The sequence below is a fragment of the Megalops cyprinoides genome, chromosome 3, assembly GCF_013368585.1.
Source record: "Megalops cyprinoides isolate fMegCyp1 chromosome 3, fMegCyp1.pri, whole genome shotgun sequence".
NCBI lineage: Eukaryota > Metazoa > Chordata > Actinopteri > Elopiformes > Megalopidae > Megalops > Megalops cyprinoides.
Genome location: NC_050585.1, coordinates 33,816,877 through 33,835,460, shown reverse-complemented (window position 1 = coordinate 33,835,460; position 18,584 = coordinate 33,816,877). Strand labels below are relative to the sequence as shown.

At 40.5% G+C, this 18,584-nt stretch overlaps 2 protein-coding genes across 6 annotated transcripts in view; one reads left to right on the top strand and one right to left on the bottom strand.

Moving 5' to 3' along the window:
- The first annotated feature begins 3,827 nt into the window (after positions 1 to 3,827).
- On the top strand, positions 3,828 to 6,323 carry LOC118775274 (myb/SANT-like DNA-binding domain-containing protein 4). The gene is made up of 3 exons (XM_036525105.1): positions 3,828 to 3,893; positions 4,553 to 5,090; positions 5,289 to 6,323. The coding sequence occupies exons 2-3, from the start codon at positions 4,656 to 4,658 to the stop codon at positions 6,009 to 6,011; spliced, it is 1,158 nt and encodes a 385-aa protein (XP_036380998.1). The 5' UTR covers positions 3,828 to 3,893; positions 4,553 to 4,655; the 3' UTR covers positions 6,012 to 6,323.
- A 3,588-nt stretch (positions 6,324 to 9,911) lies between these two features.
- LOC118775591 (glutamate receptor 4-like) overlaps positions 9,912 to 18,584 on the bottom strand; it is a 71,188-nt gene continuing 62,515 nt past the window's right edge. Inside the window, exons 13-16 of one of the 5 annotated variants that reach the window (XM_036525578.1) lie at positions 17,529 to 17,776; positions 14,552 to 14,666; positions 12,317 to 12,559; positions 9,912 to 10,969 (exon numbers count right to left, since the gene is read on the bottom strand). In XM_036525578.1, the coding sequence (XP_036381471.1) occupies positions 10,805 to 10,969; positions 12,317 to 12,559; positions 14,552 to 14,666; positions 17,529 to 17,776 (771 nt within the window). In that variant the 3' untranslated portion in view covers positions 9,912 to 10,804. Of the gene's footprint in view, positions 10,970 to 12,284; positions 12,560 to 12,913; positions 13,792 to 14,551; positions 14,667 to 17,528; positions 17,777 to 18,584 lie in introns of those variants that run through there. The other 4 variants (XM_036525571.1, XM_036525577.1, XM_036525572.1 and 1 more) reach the window with 4 other exon arrangements.

Below are 18,584 nucleotides of genomic sequence, written 5' to 3'. Positions count from 1 at the left end.
TACACATTTAAAATCGTACTTGTTTTGCCATAAACAGTGAATAAAACAGAAATCACAATGAACATATTACATATTATAACATTCTAATTATGTATTATATCCATATAATATTATGTTATGATTTTGAATTTGAGATTTTGTATTTTGTGGAAGACGTGTTTTAAGATTCAATTAAATATTTTTGTTTTGGATTTTTCTTGTTTTTTTTATATTGGTGGTTTAGAAGTTTGGGAATAAGCTTGTTTGTTGTCTGGCTGAGGGGAATTTATACATGCTTTTATAGATTATAGTAGCTGTGCTTTCTACATGACTACTGACTAATGACCATGTTAATTACATTCATAATTAAAAAACATGTTTTATTTTTGTTAATATTGTTTTAATAATTGGACTATGGAGAACTTGGCATAACCTACTGAAACACTGAAGAAAATCTCATCTTTTATTACAATTATTGTGCACTGTTTAATTTCTACATTAAAACAATCTCTCCATTGCTCTATACCTGTACAGTTTAACTTGCAGAATTGTATTCAATTGCTTGCAAATTAAATAGATCTGTAGATGCATTCCAAAAATGTTGCATTTGTTACTGTAACTGTTTTCTACATGTTTAAAATATACTGATCAACACAGAGACCTTAGGTAAATGAGCCATACAACACAGGAGGCGATGAGGCCATCTGGTGGCCATCCAGAAGCAGCACTCGTATCTATGACATGGCAGGTGTAACATCAACCATGTTACAGGATGACAGGACACAGTCATACCTGTACAGCACCAAGATTTAGGCCCTATACATAGTTTCAGACACAATCTTATCTGGCCACATACAACATGGTCAAATCTGAAGTCTCTTTCTTATCTTCTTGTTCTTCTTCCCCATCTTCATTTTTATGCCATATTACATTTTAGCAAATCCTCCAGTGCCCCAGTCATACTTCTTTCCATTGGTATGTTCTGTATGGATAGCATCTAATTAAAGTGTTGTAACATTTGGCTATTGCATCAGTTAATGAGAGCAGGTCCCCATCCCATTCTATGAGCAGTGCTTTTTTCTTTTTGCTCTAATAAGTTGCTACCATCGTTATGAAACCATTGGCCACCTTATTGTTTTTGGCAACCCGCACAACCCAACAGTTAGCCTGTAACATCAGGAAATAAATGTTCACTGATGGCAATCCGCTGTCCCTGACTCTTGCTCAGAGGCCACTAACATTTTTTGTGAACATCAACTCTCTTCCTTCAAAATACTCACACAAAGCTTTGTTGGTCATGAGTCATAAGAGTCATTTTCCATGTCTTTTGTGGGTTAGCTAGCCTGTGTTCAAGGTTACATACTACTACAATCGCACCCTTGCCTTCCCCTAACACATCACTAGCTGCTTTTCTTGCTGTTTGATATGCATTGTCTAATCTCGCCAGAGCTTTAGCTCCCACAACACCGCCTTTCACTGCTCCTGCTGTGGCAAGAACTCCTCCTACTGCCCCTGCCTTTGCACCTAATGCCCCTGCCTCAGCAAATCCTGACCCAGCTGCTGCTCCAGTTGCCCCTCCCTCCATGCCTCTGGCCACTACCACTGCTGCAGCCATTACCCTTCTATCTACAACCCCTATGGCCTTAGACAGTGTACCTTCTGTACATTTATCGGGCCAAGATTTATGTTCATTCTGCTTAGTCCTGCTGCCAAAAATCCAAAAATGACTATGAACAGTACTACTGCTCAAACAGCAACTCTAAGAAATGCCCCCAGTAATACTCCAGTTGAATCTTCTGCTAGTAAATTAAAAGTCTTGTTTCCCACTCTCCCTCACTCCCAACACCAAAGCTTATGCTGCAGCTAGGCAGCTAGGCAACATGGACACACTTATGCCTTCTGCTTTAACTGACGGTGAAACGGCTCCAGAAGCATTATGTCTAATGAGAGCATTAATTGAGAAAAATACATTTGTATTTTTCAGGCTGCATATTTGTCAAAACTGCAGCCTTTGTCAAAAGTTGCAGCCTTTGTGAGTATTTTACAGCTGTGAATAACTGAGAATTTGAACCAGACAACATGCTGTATGAGAAACTCCATTTTCACAGGATAGATTGTCTGCCTGCTAACAAATGTATTCATACCATGTACTTCAAATTAATTGCTTTTACTTTTCAAAGTTTGCTGTCTAAATTTGTATTGCAGTTATTTATGTTATGCAGTTATCCAATTGCAAACACAATTATGCTTTCTCAAACCCCAGTACTGGTACTCCAGTTTTAACAAGACAATGCATTCCTGGAAACCCTGTTGTAAACAAGATCATCAAGAATTCATCATATGCAATCACACTTTTCCACAGCTGCAATGTTATAACTTTTGTTATAGGCCTGAACAAAGGATACATAAATATGGACTTATGTAAAATATTCATTACTTAATGCTGTCTAAATTAATGCTGTCTAAATATTCTCATATTTAAAAATACAGATACAGTACAATATTATTTGGCATTGACAGGACAAGGAGAAAAACAAGATATAAATCACACTCTCCAAACCAGCATTTGTTTACAGAATGAGCAAGAAAGCACACACACAAAGGATAAAAACTTTTTTTTTTTACTTCTCTATCACAATATTATCCTATGTTTGTTGTGGTGTATGTCTTCCTGGGTTGAATCCCTACACGTCTTGTTGTTGGCACACGCTAAGCCAGGTTTATCACAGCTGAACCCATGGGTTCAATGAATGAGGAAGACAGCACAACAAATCAAGAGATTTTTTTCATTTTACATGCTAAATTAACATGGGAAACACTGACAACAGAGTCAACTTCAGGCTGACATAAATGGCTGCAAATTTGTTTGTAGATCTTCGTAGATCTTACAAAGGCCTTTGACTCTGTAAAAACCCTGCCCCCTGTCAGATGCTCTCCAACATAAGATAACCAGAAATATGGTATTTATGCCCCTTTCAGAGTGGAACCTGGGTTTAAAAAAAGTGCAACTGTAACAGAAAAAGATTAAAGTATCAACCACCTTGAAGCCCTTGAACTATATCATCAGAGATGCCTATGGAAGATCCTGAGATCGTGGGAGGACAGGTGCATAAACATCAGCACCCTGGAGGAAGCTGGCATCAGCAGTGTCACTGTGACCATTATTCAACACAACCTATGGTGTTCCGCTCACATTATCCACATACCTGACTCCTGCCTTCCTAAACAGCTGTTATACAGCTAACTAAAGGAAGAACAGCATACTCCTGGAGGGCAGAAAAAGCACTTCAGGGACAACATCAAAGAACACCTGGAGAAGAACCACATCAGCTTCAAGGGATGGGAGAAAATGGCACAAATAATGATAAAGCAACTAAAGCCATGCTGTAGTATGATATAACTTAGGGCAAACATACAGTAATAAAAAATTCTTTACAAACGTAATAAAAACACATTTAAATCAAAATGTATATAACTACAAAATAAATACACATATACTTAGCCTATATGAAAATATATAAACAACCATCGTTTCCTTTGAAGCATATTCAGACGGACCGACATGGCTTGAAATTATTTGTCATAACGGAGGGTGGCGTCCGCACAGTGAAAATGCGGAAACTAAGCAACATCTGAATTTGCCATATCTAAAATATCTCTGATATCTAAAATATGTCAGCGGTGCCCTCCCGTCGAGGGGAAGTAGAGGCGGATTGGGGAAGTAGCTTTGTTCACTTTACAGTTAAGGCGGGACAAACCCAACCACTGGATACGTGAGATATGAGTGACGCGCATTATACGAATCGCAGATGTTGTTTACCTCGCCTGTCTCGAGCTTTTTTCCGGTATCTCGGTAGCGTTAGCTGTATTTTGTCATTGATTGTGATACCGAGATGGCAAGTCCTGTCATTATGGTAAGTTAATTGGTTAGCAGGCATTTTTGGAATACATATAATTATGAATGAACCCCAACGTTTATTTTGGTATACAGTTTATCCGTCACTTTATATCAAGTAACGATAGCTATAGCTAGCTGGTCAAGCTTGGTAGCTGAATTTTTTAAATCAGCTAGCTAGCTCGTAATTAGCTGTATAAAACTGTGTGTTGCTAACTACTGTATCTGCCAACAGATTTTTTTTGATTAGCAAACTAGCTTGTTTACTTGCTCAGAGTCTTGGTAGCATTACAAGCTAACATTTTCAAATTGATGTCAGCATTTTTAAACGAATACTCGTTTGCTAACGTGGTATACATTTGTGCATAAAAAGCATTGGTTTGAGGGTGGATTGAGAAATGTACGGTGACTTTTTAAATACATCGTCTGAATGGACGCATTGTTTGAATAGACCAGTTTATTTTTCCGCTTGTTTCGACCTCCGCCAAGGTCTGACAGGGTGCTGTTGTAAATAATTTGCAAATAAAAAAGCATATTTAAATCTAACTGTAATGTTGACTTGAGCTTGCGAGCAGAGTAAAGTTCAGCTATTGACAGTGCTTTCCTGGACCTGAATGCATTTATTGATCTCATTGATGCTGCTTCTTGCTGAATGTGAATTTGTGTGAAATGTTTCAGCGCCCTTTGTGACCGTGACCATTTGCCCACGGTATTAAAACTGGATGCCTTCCTGGCCGCAGACTTACCTGGGCTCGGCTATTCCAGCCAGGATTACCTGCAGATGAAACACTTTAAGCGTAAACGCAAGAGCAACTACAGCGCAAGGGAGACGCAGACGCTGATCCGCGAGATCCGCAAGCGCAGGCATGTCCTCTTTTCCAAGCAGCAGAATACGGCCGTCAAGGAGCTGAAGCGCAGGGCCTGGGAGGAAGTGGCCGACTGTGTCAACGCACTGGGGGAGGGCGAGCTGCGCACTGCGGCCGAGGTCAAGCGGAGGTACCTGGACTGGAGGGTGCTGATGAAGAGGAAGCAAGTCCGAGCAGAGCTGTCCGACCTCACAAACGAGTATGACCCCCAGTCCCTGGACAATGACAGTGTGTTGAGCAGGGGAGAGCCATCTCTGGACCTGTTCTCCAAAAATCTGGACTGTGATTGGCAGGGGCAGGACCTCCCAGACCCCAGTGGAAACAGCGGTCACCCTTCTTCAGGAGTTAAGGTGGAGAACAAAGACAACACTGCTGTCCCTTGTGTGTATTTTTGTGTCTGTGATCTGTTCTCAGTAGTTTTCTAGGTGTTGTTTTAATATAATGGACATGTGGTTAAATGTAGAGCACTTCCTTTTCAAAAACCATGCTTGTGTGTTCTTGAGGCACATAGATGTGTTACTGATTCTTGCATCTCCTATGTCCTATAGCAGGAGGGTGAGGGCATAAAGGGAGAGAGAAAGGAAGAGGAGTATGAAGAGGACCACTTCACGTCTATCCTGCCAGACATAGATAGAGGGGGCCACGTTCCAGAGATGTTCCCTCATATTGACGAGTTTGGCATCCTCAGTGGTGCCAAGGATGCTACCACCCAAGACCCACTGGATGGCCTAGGTGTAGAGGGAATGGGTGTGATGGCTGCAGCAGGAGTGGGTGGAGCAGATGGCACAGCCCTGCTCATTGCCTTGGAGAGCCAGCGGCTGGACATAGAAAAACATCGCCTCCAGGTGGAGAGAGAACGGCTGCAAGTGGAGAAACAGCGCCTCCTGGTGGAAAGGGAGAAGCTGCAGCAGGTAGACGTGGAGAGGGAACGCCTGCAGGTGGAGAGAGACCGTTTGCAGGTGGAGAAGGAGCGGCTCAGGCTGCTGTTCCAGGCGGAGCGGCTGCCGCTGGCCTCCTCCGGGGACTGTGAGAAGGAGAGGAAGCCCTGGCCGCCCCCGCCGCCCCAGGCCCAGCAACAACCCGCCGCCAACCGGGAGGCAGAGAGGCTGCAGTTGGAAGCGGAGCGGCTGGAACTGGAGAAGGAAAGGCTGCAGTTCTTCAAGTTCGAGTCGGGCCGCCTGCAGATCGAGAAGGAGAGGTTCCAGGTGGAGAGGGAGAGGATGCAACTCCAGAAAGACGGGCAGCAGCTAGCTCTCCAGCAAGGGCATTAGAGAGCATCTCACCAGGTGAAGGCCCTGGAGACAGAGATCGGTGGAAATGGAGGTGGCCCTGTGGGTGAACCCAAAAGGAGACACAGTCACAAGAGCAGAGAGGCATAGGAGGGTGGGTGTGCTGTCATAATTGAAGTAAAGACAATAGAAAGCCACCTTTTCCTCTTATCTTGGAAGACTGCAGTGACCTCTGGTTTCTTTCTCACCTGAAGCAAAACCCAGTCTCTGTGTTTAATGATCGAGTCTTCGTTCTGAATGATCAAGCCTTCTGGGTGATGTGGAGAGGCCTTTATAATCTGTATAATGAGCAGCTGTGCCTATTCCTGACAAAGAAATGAGTATTTATGCTTTTTTCTTTTACAGTTTTTTATAAATTTTCACTTGCCGTTTCCTTAAGATGTCTTTTGCTGTTGTTACTGATGCAGTCATGTCAAGGAGGAGCATCGGCATGAACTCAAATGTTGTGTGGACTCATATTTGTGCCACAGCTTTGTCAGAAGGCCCAAGTGTCGGGCATGGGAGAGTACTTTGACTTTTACTCCCGGGGACAGTGCTGCTCCTGTAGTCTTGTTTAACAGACAAAAGATTTATTTTGCTGTTGATATGTTGGATTCCTGTCATAAGGACAAGCCCATCCTCTTGTGGAGTATATTCATGTCTGAAGTTGGGAGTAGCATAAGGACCAATCTAGCATCATGGATTATTTGGTGAATTCCCTTGGATATGCAAATGTCATTTAATATTTTATAAGGTACTTTGTATTTTCCCAACAGTCACATGATAAGCTTTGCCAGATTTCAAAACAAAACAAAATTGATGTTAAACTATGTACATATTTCAAACATAAACAGAATCACCATGTTATTTGATATTACAGTTAACTGAAATGTGTTTTAGTGAAACTTGGCTATGCATCATAAAGATAGTTTTCTGTGGAAGAGAAATCAACAGTAATTATTGGTAGTATCGATTGTTTAGTTCCCTGTACACAGGCTAACGAAGTTTATTTGTATGGTGTATAGCTAAGCATTTGTGTTCCCCCTGTGTGTTTGAACACATATACAGCAGGTTGGTATTGCTGTATTATGCTCGTTTGCTGGCTCAACTTTCTAACTTTTTGTCCCGCCATGACAGGAATCTGACTGTCTCAGAGCATGTGTAAGCTAACCAGGCAATGAAATAAGCTTTGCAATGAATTTCCACACTCTGCTTGGGAAAAAACAGTCAATGGAAGTTCAAATGAGGCCACCTCTATTGAATTAGCATAAAATCCTAGCAAGTGAACTGAATGCCATGCTGGACTGCTTTCCTGTAGCAAATATCAAATGGAAACTTGTCTTAAACACCCATATTTTACAGTGGATGGTCAGGGCCATATGATTGATGCCTTTGTGATACAATGTTACTAATGGACAAATTTAGTCAACATCTAATGTTAATGGAAAAAAACAAATATTGATATTGATAATTAAATAATGTGGTATGCTGTCTGGAGGAATACAACTCTGGGCTGCTGAGTAGTGTGTATGTCATATATGAGGCATTTTCTTGTTATTTGTGGTCAAACCACAAGTGTATAGTGCCATCAATAATATATTGTATGAAAAAAATTGTAGTAATTTTCTGTTGTCTTGGTCATTTATCGTTTGTCTCATTGTCTTGTTGATGAAGGGCTACATTGTCAGATCATGGCTCAAAAATATTAGTGTACATTGACAAATACCTTTTTATTGTACAAAAAAATACCAAACTGTAGCGGTTCATTTTGATATTTGATAAACCCTGCAGGATAAACTAGAAAGGTGTCCAGAATATTTATAAAATCAATTCAACAACTTTTTACTTTGTAAGTGTAAATCTACATTGTAAATGTTTTGGTACCGCAGTTTATTCTGTGACTCGTTGTACAAGCGGAGCTTAAATAAAGCTGTTCGTATTTCGGACACCTCTCTCTGTATATGTTTTTAATCTGAAGTCTTTTGTCCTTCAATCCTAAAATTACACGATATGCCCAAACAAAGTGATGACAAAACCATTTTATTATTTTTTTTATCAGAGCTTTGCCTCTTTTTTGTTACTTTGGCTCTTTCTGTGGACCCAAAATGGTCTTCATTATAAGCTGTATTAATATATAATGGATAATGGTCTCATTGAGGTCAGCAGTGAAGATAGATTACCTTGAGTTTGTGAGCTTGTCAGTGGCTCATCATTCATCCTGACCACTGATCAATTAATATAGTGACTCATGTTGTTTGGTGATTGGTCCAATCAGATGTTTTTATGAGGGTTGAGACTTTTTTTTTTTTTTTACCATCCGATAGACATGGCTTTCTTGTCTTACAGTCTTTACATGGAACAGAAGCACTCTTTTGAACTGCTTTTTGAGAGGTAAGGGCCTGTTGACACAATAGTTTATGGTAAATAATGGCTATATTAATGTGAGAAATTAAGTGGGGTCAGTGAATGCTAACCTTACCTTACGACTCTTCAGCTGGCAACCAAAAAAACAAGTGCCATTTATGTACATACAAAATTTAAATGAGGGGTGTCAATAATTTTGGTATCTACTCTGGAAAATGTTAGTTCAGCTGCATCTAGTACCACAGCGACAAAATTCATCCAGGCCTCATCACCATGACACATCCAGGACACATCATGTTTCAAACATCCAATTGGGCCCTTACTACTGACATTCAGTTCACCCACCTGGCTCTAAAGTACAGCTTTGTCTGACCTGGAGCTTTGAACACATACCTCTGAGTCCAGCTGCCAGTCTCTATGAGCAACATGCTACATTTCCAACAGATGGTTCTTGGTGATTAAAAAAACACAAGTACCACACGTTTGGAGTTCATATTTTACTAAAAAAAAGAAGATCAAAATAAAGTTGTACAATTAAAGCCAAAATAGGAATCCAATCAGATAAATTTTTACAGACATATTTCAAGACACCAATGATTGGTCTGAGTACTGTACCCATGGTATAGGCTTTATTGCCTACACTCATAATTCTTCCTGACCAATCAACCAAAAACCCATCTTGTCTGTGTCTTTGATTTGTGTGTGTTTGGAGGGGGCTGAAAAAATAAAACATTGCACTTTCTTGTCAACAATACAAGCTGAAGCAGGTTTAAGTAAAAAGAAAACCAACAAAAGATCAGGGAAGTGTTCAGTTTAAACTTTGAGGCTGAGAGATTGTCCTTTCGATGCCTTGGTGTTTGGACCTCCTGAAAGGTCCAGTTGAATATAATATTAGACATACAATTACCCTCATGGTCCCCCACTGAGGGAATGGTATCTTTATCACAGCGCTCATTTCCTCTGCACATTCCAAGGGCACCTACCAGAGAACAGACTGAAATGAAGGCATAAAGGAAATCCACAGTGTTCAAATGTATGGGCCAAAGCAGCAAGCTTCGCTCTGGCCATGGCTCTCAACACTACAGTGTCTACTTTTGATTTTCTTTATTAAAAATTATTTAAATCTGAAACTCTAGTACAGTCGCTTTATTGAAAAAATAAACCTTTCCTTTGTTTATTTTTTTTTCTTTCCCCCCAATAGCTTAAATGTTAATACCTTTTTAGAATATAAACATAGAGTCAACTTAAAATGCGCAAACTACAGACATCAAAAGAGTGGACTATTATTATTCTCAAATTGTGTGTCCAGAAACAGGGTCATACAAGATGGAAAACTGAGTCATAAAGTTCTGTATCAGGACTGCCATGTGGTTTACATGTTTTCTTCCAGACTGCACTGAGGATGGGTATGGCATGAGGTGTGACCTTTGCTAACATTCGCTGTGAGACATGGACAGTTTGTGGGGAGTTCTAACAGAGCAGATGACACAGCAAACATGATGTTTCTTATGGTCTTTCATCTTACATCTTAGATTTTTCTTGATGACTTTGTGTCTACTTAATTACGAGTGGTGCCATCCTATATCCATTATTGCGATGAACTTGTTATGAAAGATGGTTATAAAAGAGAAATATGTTCTGTTCACTATTTACACTTGTTAAAAAGCAAGCATGTTGTACAGTCCCCTCCTCTCTTTTTAAAGGACATTATAAATAATTTCTTTAATTTCTTTTTCACAGAATTTACATGTTTACTTTTCTTCACAGTACACTGCGCATCTATTATTTCACATTATCAATATTACCATTGTCATTATTGTCAATTCATTATTAGTCTTTGCCCAAAGCAACACATGTGGCTGCTGCCCATGTCAGTTATGGACGTTCTGTGAACTGTTGATTGTAATGTTCCTTGAACTCTGCATTAATTTGGCAAAACTACTGCCAAGTGTTTGACAAGCATGTCCACAATTTTCTTGTATCAAACGGTTAATGGCAACAAAATTGCTGTTACAAGCACAGTTTCAACTTTACAGTTTTCTGGTCATTTTTTCTCCCAGCCCCCATCACTGATGGGGTGTGTGGCCCTGGTTCATGCCCTGTGGCAGGTGCCACCAGAGCGGCTCATCCAAGGCCTGTGCTGAGCGTGTCGCCTGCAATGTACAGCACCTCCTAGTGGTGGCCCAGTGAAAGCAGAGGTGTTGTTTTGTCTTCAGCCCGTCTGATGTTGTCAGTCTCCGCTGCGTTACTGTCGGTCCATCCACACCTGAATTTGGTTTCCTCCAACAGCGTCTGTATTTGACTCCACTTCATAAACATTTTCCTGTATTGATTTGCTTGGTCAGCATGTCGTTGATGTTGTTGTTGGATTTGTTCTTGTTGTTGTTTATTTCCTGTTGTGTTGTGATAAGGCACTAGGGTATTTTTGGTTTTCACGGTAAGTCTGAGGACACCAGAGCCAGGCCTGAACTCTGTCGGAGGGAGGGGCCCGTGTGCACAGCCTTGGGGCAGTCAGGGGTTAGGACACGCCCGTTCTCTCCCACGCTGCCCGTGATTGACAGCCGGGCCTTGTTCCGCATGGCTTCTGTAAAGGTGAGCTGGAGAGGATGGGTGGGATGCAGATGGGCACAAAAGAAACACATGTAAGTCCACTTACAATCACTGTGACACATCCATCCACAGTAAAGATTAATACAAGGCAGGCCATGACAACAATCAACACCAAAGCAGATTAAAGACAAACACATTTCTAGACATCTGCATTCCTATTGTTGGCACTACCTGCATTTCCATATGCTAGTGCTACAAATGCATAATTTTCACATTGTCAGAATTATATATAAATAGTGCAGCTAATTAATTCTCAACAATCACACATTTACATGTGTCCTATGTTTAGTGTGTACTCATCTGCTCTTCTCACATTTTGCCACTAAATTATTTATAAGTACACAGACTACAATTAATTTATTGTAGGTAAAATATAGTTAAAAACAGATGTTCAGAATGGCTTCCCACAACACTCTCTTTCCTACAGTAGTTGAAGTGGCATACAGAATGCAGGTTGTAGTCATTTACCATTTTAGATAAAATGATAACTTATAAATAGTGATTGTAATGCCCATTTTATATGTTTTACAATATTATTAACATGATCATAAAACACTTCCTCAAGTCTCAATATTTGGCATTTGTATATGTATACGAGACAATATTTATATTTATGGTAAAAATGATCTCTTCATATCTTGTGTAATTTCTTGAACTTCTGTGTTTGTTTTGACTATGACTATGCAACCAGGGTCTTCGATGGGCAAGAAGGCCTCTGATTGCACCAAATTCTGACCCCTGAGGACACATATTCAACTCAACAGCTTGAGCGCTACAGTACCTGCAGACTTTCAGTCTAGCTAGGTCTTGATCAAACTGAGTCAAATATTTGGTGTCCTGACTGAGCCAGTTTAACTTCCTTCCCCTCTTCTGGGAGTGTTAATGGTTTAACGAGAGGTGCAACAGCAGCTATAGTAACTTCAAACAACTGTGGCCTCGAGTAAGAAGTCATTAGGCCACCTGTCTAAATATTTAAAGGTTTTAGAAGAACCTTTCAAGCCCAGGATGACCACACTTGCCCCCCAACCTTTAGCCCATTTAAACAGTATACTGAGTACAATGCAGGTGTCTTTGAACTACATGTAACAGAGCACACATCATCTGCAGCCAAAACGACACAACCAAATCTACAACTGCTAGTCGGCCGCAGACAGCTCCGAATGGGAAGCAATTTAAATAAAAGACATCACATCTAGAAAAAAAAGAAAGAAAAATAAGAAGCTGTTACCACTAGTCACATCACATGTATGCGCCATGAGAACTTTCACCACCCCACTTACTATAGGAGACCCTAAGTCCTACCCCTAGATTTTAACGCCCTCGGTTCCATATACGTCGTAACCTTCTCTATATGTGGCTAAATTCTGGGTGCTCTGTGCAGGGCTGGGGCAGGGACTGGGAGTGTGGCTGGGGGTTAAATTGTGTTCAGTCGATTCCACCTTCATTCTCTTGGCCTCATTTCTGGACTTGTAACAGAACTCAATGAGGGCCACCAGCATGGCCAGGCCCAGCCCGCCCACCAGGATGTAGAACACCCCAGCCACGTTGCTGAGGCTCAGAGCCTGAGAGCTCTTGTCCTGGTGAGACACAGGGAGACAGCCAGTTACAGGAGCCTGGAGTGGCAGGAGCAAAGACACATAGGCCACAAAGACAAACCATACACACACACACCCACACATACATATACACACACACATACACACACACACACACACACACACACACACACACACACACACACACACACGCACACACACACACACACACACACACACACACACACACATGCACACACACACGCATACACATACACACACAGGCATATAGAGCAACAACCAGTTCAAAAACAGCCTACTCTGATTTATACTACTATTGCTAGTATTTACATAGTTGTCTGTGAAAAAAGTTACTTCAGCTATGATAGAGGTGGCCATTAGCGTGACTAATATACTGTAAATTCAATAAAAGTGAAAATAATTTGCAAGCAATACTTTTCACCTAAATTTCTGCAGGCTTTATTGTACGGTCAAGTGATGTATTACCCTGTATTCCTACTTATAAAATTCATTATCTTCTTATTCTTTCTATCATTTCATTTTGTTTAAAACTTGACAATGTCACCATTTTTCTTCAGAGCCGATGTTTTCCTATAGCATTTCAGAGAACAGTTAATTAACTTCAGATTGCTTACAATATGAACTGTTCAATGTTGGTCTCGAATTATGCACATCATCTGTATTGTACACAATGTGAACATGCCATTGCAACACTGAAAGCTGTATCATGGAAAATTCTACTGCTCTTGAGCTGAGAATGACACATAAAGTGATAGACTTCAGGTCTAGAAATGGTGATAGATAACCCTTTTCAAGTGCAAAACATGGTGTGAAATGCCACATATACAATATCTGCTATCACTGCAGCTTTATGTTTGGAGATAATACTCACAATAATGCAGTGATAATTCTACTCTTCATGCTGTATGACGCATATATGTATATATTATACATATGTCTATATGTGTATGCATGTCTGTTCTTAAAAGAGCTCATGCATATTCAGTGATGCAGTGTATCAAGTGCTAGTTCTGGAAACCTTCTCTCTCTCACACACACAAACTGCATCAAGTCCCTCTTCCTGTGGGGTTGTGTCTGCGTGTGTGCAACAGTAAGCTCTCAGACTGTAGAGACTGACCTTACTTCCCGAGTCCTTGGGTCCACACTCCCCCTTATCGTACCACCATTTGTTTTTCAGCTTGTCTAAGACGCCTGATTCACTCAGTTTCAATACGGCAAGGTTTACGGGCGTTCTTCACCACGTGGAAAATAACATAAATAACATCATATATCATGTTATTTTATGTTATTCAGTTAAAGGCTAACATGGCATCTGTAGTTGAAAGTGATGGAGCGGAGGCCCCACTGCGGGTGCATGCCTGTGTGCTCTCGGGCAGGCGGGGCTAGAGCTGCAGACATGTGACTGGGACCTGCTCCATCACTTTAGGTAACGGGCACATACTGCCATGGCCTATTTCGGAAGAAATGGAGGCAATTACTGTGAACGCAGAATTATTGGCAGACAATACAAATCCAGTTGATTTGTGGATTTTTTTTTTTTTATAATTACTTACATTTTCTACACTAGGAAAAAAAAACATTTGACTCAGATTATTCACATATAAACTGAAACTGAAAAAAGGAATATTATTCATTCATTTGGCAGATGCGCTTATCCATAGTGGCTTACAAGGCTACTGTTACCTGATACATAATATAATTACATATCAACATCAGTTACTGACTAGTAAATTGCCATGTCACTGGCCAGTAATTGTAAATTCTCCCCTACTCTATAAAGGCTAAGCATACTGTAGGAGTGTATGCCCCACACACAGCAGAGTGTATACGCAGGAGCAAATATTTCTGTTTTGACGGTAATTGCTCTCCCTTGGTTTTATTTAAGGACTATGTGCCCATCATGGGTGGGACACAGATGTGGAATGTCGCCACGGCAGATGCACCAGTTACCGTGGTTACTGTTTACCCGCATTTGGTGACATAGTGGCTAACCTTCTCACCACCGCCTCCGCTGCCACACTCTCCTTTGTCGTACCACCATTTGTTTTTCAATTTGTCCAACAGGCCTTGTTCGTTCAGTTTTAAAACTGCGAGGTTAACAGCACTTCTTGAAACGATAAAACATATTTGTCAGAATATTAACATCCAATCGGGAGAAGAAAGAAAGGAAAGGGGTGGAAAGCTCTGTTGGTGTGCTCCCACTCTGAATAAACCCCTCTTTTTCATTTTCACAGCACGCAGTGATCACACTCTCTGGTTTTAGCTCTGCTGATGCCTGCCTCCATAACTGCACAAGGGCTCAGTTGCATTGTATGAAGTTTTCAATACAAATGCAGTTATCAACAGGGGGTGTTATCCCTGGAGGCTAAGTTATCGTTCATTAATTACAGAGGCTTTTGGTAACTATCTAAAAAGCACAGCCTTGCACAGCCTTGTAAGCAGAAGAGCAAAAATTCAAATTTACTTTTATTTGTACTTATACTAAAGCTTGAGAAAACAATAGCACGGTGACCTGCCTCCTCTAGTGTACACCTGCTGCATCTCTGCATTCAGACATCAGTCTATCTCTGTACTCTACAGGGCCTTCCCTGGCCTGTGACATGAAATACATGAATAACTCAGTTGATAAATCATTAATGAATAAACTCCATACACACTTTTCCCCTGAGACACTGAGTTACTTTACTGCATCTGACTATCAAAAGAGACAACTGTTCAAATGCAGTCACATTACTGGAACTCAATCAGTGTAATCTAATGTGGAGGCACTGAAGTCCATCTTGTCATTCTGCTTCAACTGCAGTGTTGCCCTGAACACGTTTGAATACCACATTGAAAGGAAGTTGATTTAGTTGCATTATGCCAGCATGTTAATTGCCAGCCGACAAAATGACGGGCTATTGACATGCTAGTAAAGAAGAGCTCCATTTCGTGAACTATTTGTGGCTGTGAGTAGATAAACAGGCAGAGGTAGCACATAAAAGAATTTTTCTTCTGGTTAGGATCTGCTACAACACCGGGAACATAAATTCTGTAAAAGTAATTTTGTATTTGTATTTAACTAAGGACACATGCAGCACCTGAACAGAAAAGCAAGTTGTCAAAATCTGAGTTATATATATACACCTTTGAGAGTAGTTTTACTACTGTATTGTAGCACATATATTGCAAAAGGATGTAGACTTTAAAACACATTTTAACATTTGACATGTTTGTAATATTTAACACATATTTTGAAATATATGACAAAAACGTTTCTAATAAATCCTATTTTTTATTTCTAAACACAGTTGCATATTTTACTTTTTCAGTAGGACACACAGTCTCTTTCTCACTGACATCGACTCCCTGTGTCTTTTTTGCAAAGATCAGTCTTGACTAGGACTTCTGATCTGGGTGCATTGTTTCAAGGCAGTGCTTTACAGAATTAGCACACTGATGTATGGATGGGTCCCAAACTAAAAGGTGTTTATTTGGTGCTCCATCTTCAATTTGCACATGTCTGCTTTCTTTTAGCCTGTGTTACGAATTGTCAAATTTAATCTGATGGCAAGTCACTGTAAGGCATCTGGCTGTCTGCCTGCATGAAGCTTAAGTATTTCTACATTGCTGTCTGCAGCAACAAAAACAGCTCTTGAAGTATGTAGCCCTTTTGGTTTTAATGTAAACATGGAAGGCCATCAGACAGAGTGATTCCCAAACCAGGAGGCAGGACCCAGTATTGATGGACCACTGATATCGGCTCTGAATGTCTCTGCTGAGGACTTTGTGAACTAGATTCAAGAGAGGGTTATTCGGAGTGAAGAACACCCTGTCAAATTCATTTTGCAATGATATCAGGGAAACAAGGAAAAAGAGAGAAAAACAAGATAACATCTCAAACTGAAGAATAAGAGAGAAAAAGAAAAACTTCAGTAATGTCAAATTCACTTCACTTCAGCTGTACCTTGCATCAGTTGCCATGATAATGAGCAGTCATTGCCTGACGCCACTCTCTTGGCCACTGCAGTGCTCTGAGGAACTTTCCCTTGTGATTCACATAAGTGACAGAAAACTATAATTCCAGAAATGACTGTGGGACAGAACTATTGTCCTCTGTCAGTGACTTTTTTAAAGAAGGGGAAACTTCTGTGCTTGTCAGATTTGTGTTGGCTGGTAAAGCAGCCTTTCCACAGAGCACTGGCAGAGGAATTTACAAAGAGGAAGCACTCAGAAATGCACCACTATGCATTACAGAGAGGTCAATAGAGAGTGATAGTAAAAGAGCAATAGAGGTAGACTGAGTGCTAATAATCTACAAGTAATAATAATCTACAAATATTATAATCAATCTACAACACAATACTCTACAAGGTATTAATACAACCAGAAGAACTGTGGGTTTTCACTCCAGCTGCATTTACATGCATGCACAAACACACACACACACACACACACACACACACACACACACACACACGTGCGCAAACACCGAAACTGTAAACTATGCCTCTGCTCTGCTCCGTTTTCCATCATCGTAAGACATCTGTCCCTGCATAAGATATATTTTTGAGATCTTTGTTTTTGAAATTGGAATCCATGTGTTTATATTTTCACATAGCACTCCTGTAGATCTGTAAATTCCACCTTGTGGACCAATGAAAGAGTCTGGTGGCGACAGACTATGCTGCACATTCACATAGCAATCAGGTGATAATTTTCATTACATAGATCCCCCCACCCAAAAAAAGAACACAAACACAAACACTGCCTTTCAACATAAATAGATATCAACACATTACATGTGTAGATGGTTACCTGCATGAAGTTCTGCAAAGTCAGAGACAAAAGAGACACAGCACATACCATTGCTTGGATGTATCGCTACGCACAACACACATGTAGCTGGCAGTGAGAGAGAAGGCAGGCACATCAGGGAGGGTGGAGTACCATAACAACACGTGACATATTGTTATACTATTCCACCCACCTTAACTGTGAGCCCTTGGGCGTGGCCACGCCGTAGCCCTTGGAGTCCAGGTTGCCCCCGACCTTCATGGTGTCACAGGGCTTTCTCTGCTCCGTGTACTCGTTCATGGTGGACTCCAGCAGGAAGGCGTACTTCCCCTTGGACTTGCGCACTCGCGCCACTCCCTCTGCCGTGGTCTTGGTGAACACCGTGGGCTCGGCTGATTTCATGTAACCCCACATCTTCTCATACACTGCAATCTTTGATCTCTGTTTGGGGGTTGGGAGTCAAAGTCATTGAGAAGAAAAAGGACTGAATGAATATTGGTCAAAATATGTGAAGATATGTCCTCTTAGAACAAGTGAACAAATAATAATTACAGTATATAATAAGTATTGTGTTCAAGATTATGTTTCATCGTTATTAAAGGTAAAGCTCTTTCATTATAAAACATATATGTAAAACATAAAACATATATGTAAGTATTAAATTCAGTAGTTAAGCCTGCAGGTTTTCTGAACTGTAAGGTTGTGTTTTTTATATATAGGCCAACAGCATGACATTGATGAGATAGGATCAGGAGTGACAGAGATAGTGATCAGGAGCCCAAAAAATATGACTCTTTCTATTTAGAGTTCATAGCAAATACTCACTGTGTAAATCACCAACTGCTGATTCTGCTCTGAGCACATGGTCACATGAATGAATGGAGCCTAATCATTTATCTAATTACAAAATTAATTACTAAATGAGAAACTTGTGTGGTCTCAGCATGGATCAAATCCACAATCTTTGCAACCGCACGACATAATTCCCAAGAAAACAATTTCTGTGCTTCCAAAAAAAAAGAAAAAAACCCAGGTCCCTCATGGAACTAACAAGCTCTTATCTCTAGAGAGTAGAAGATTGTACTTTACATAATTCTACAGATGAAAAAAGCATTAAAATGATGGGCAAATAATAACCAGTTGCATTATAAAGTCTTTGAAATATTCTATATGAAAACAAAACCACAGCACCCACTAAAATGATGGTTTTATTTCACTCTGACAGAAAAATACTGGTTCATAAACAGGG

Bases quoted from the DNA above. Each gene is read 5' to 3' on its own strand.
- LOC118775274 (XM_036525105.1), top strand. From the start codon at position 4,656: ATGAAACACTTTAAGCGTAAACGCAAGAGCAACTACAGCGCAAGGGAG. The intron at 5,091-5,288 runs GTGGAGAACAAA...TATGTCCTATAG, and splicing joins ACCCTTCTTCAGGAGTTAAG to CAGGAGGGTGAGGGCATAAA.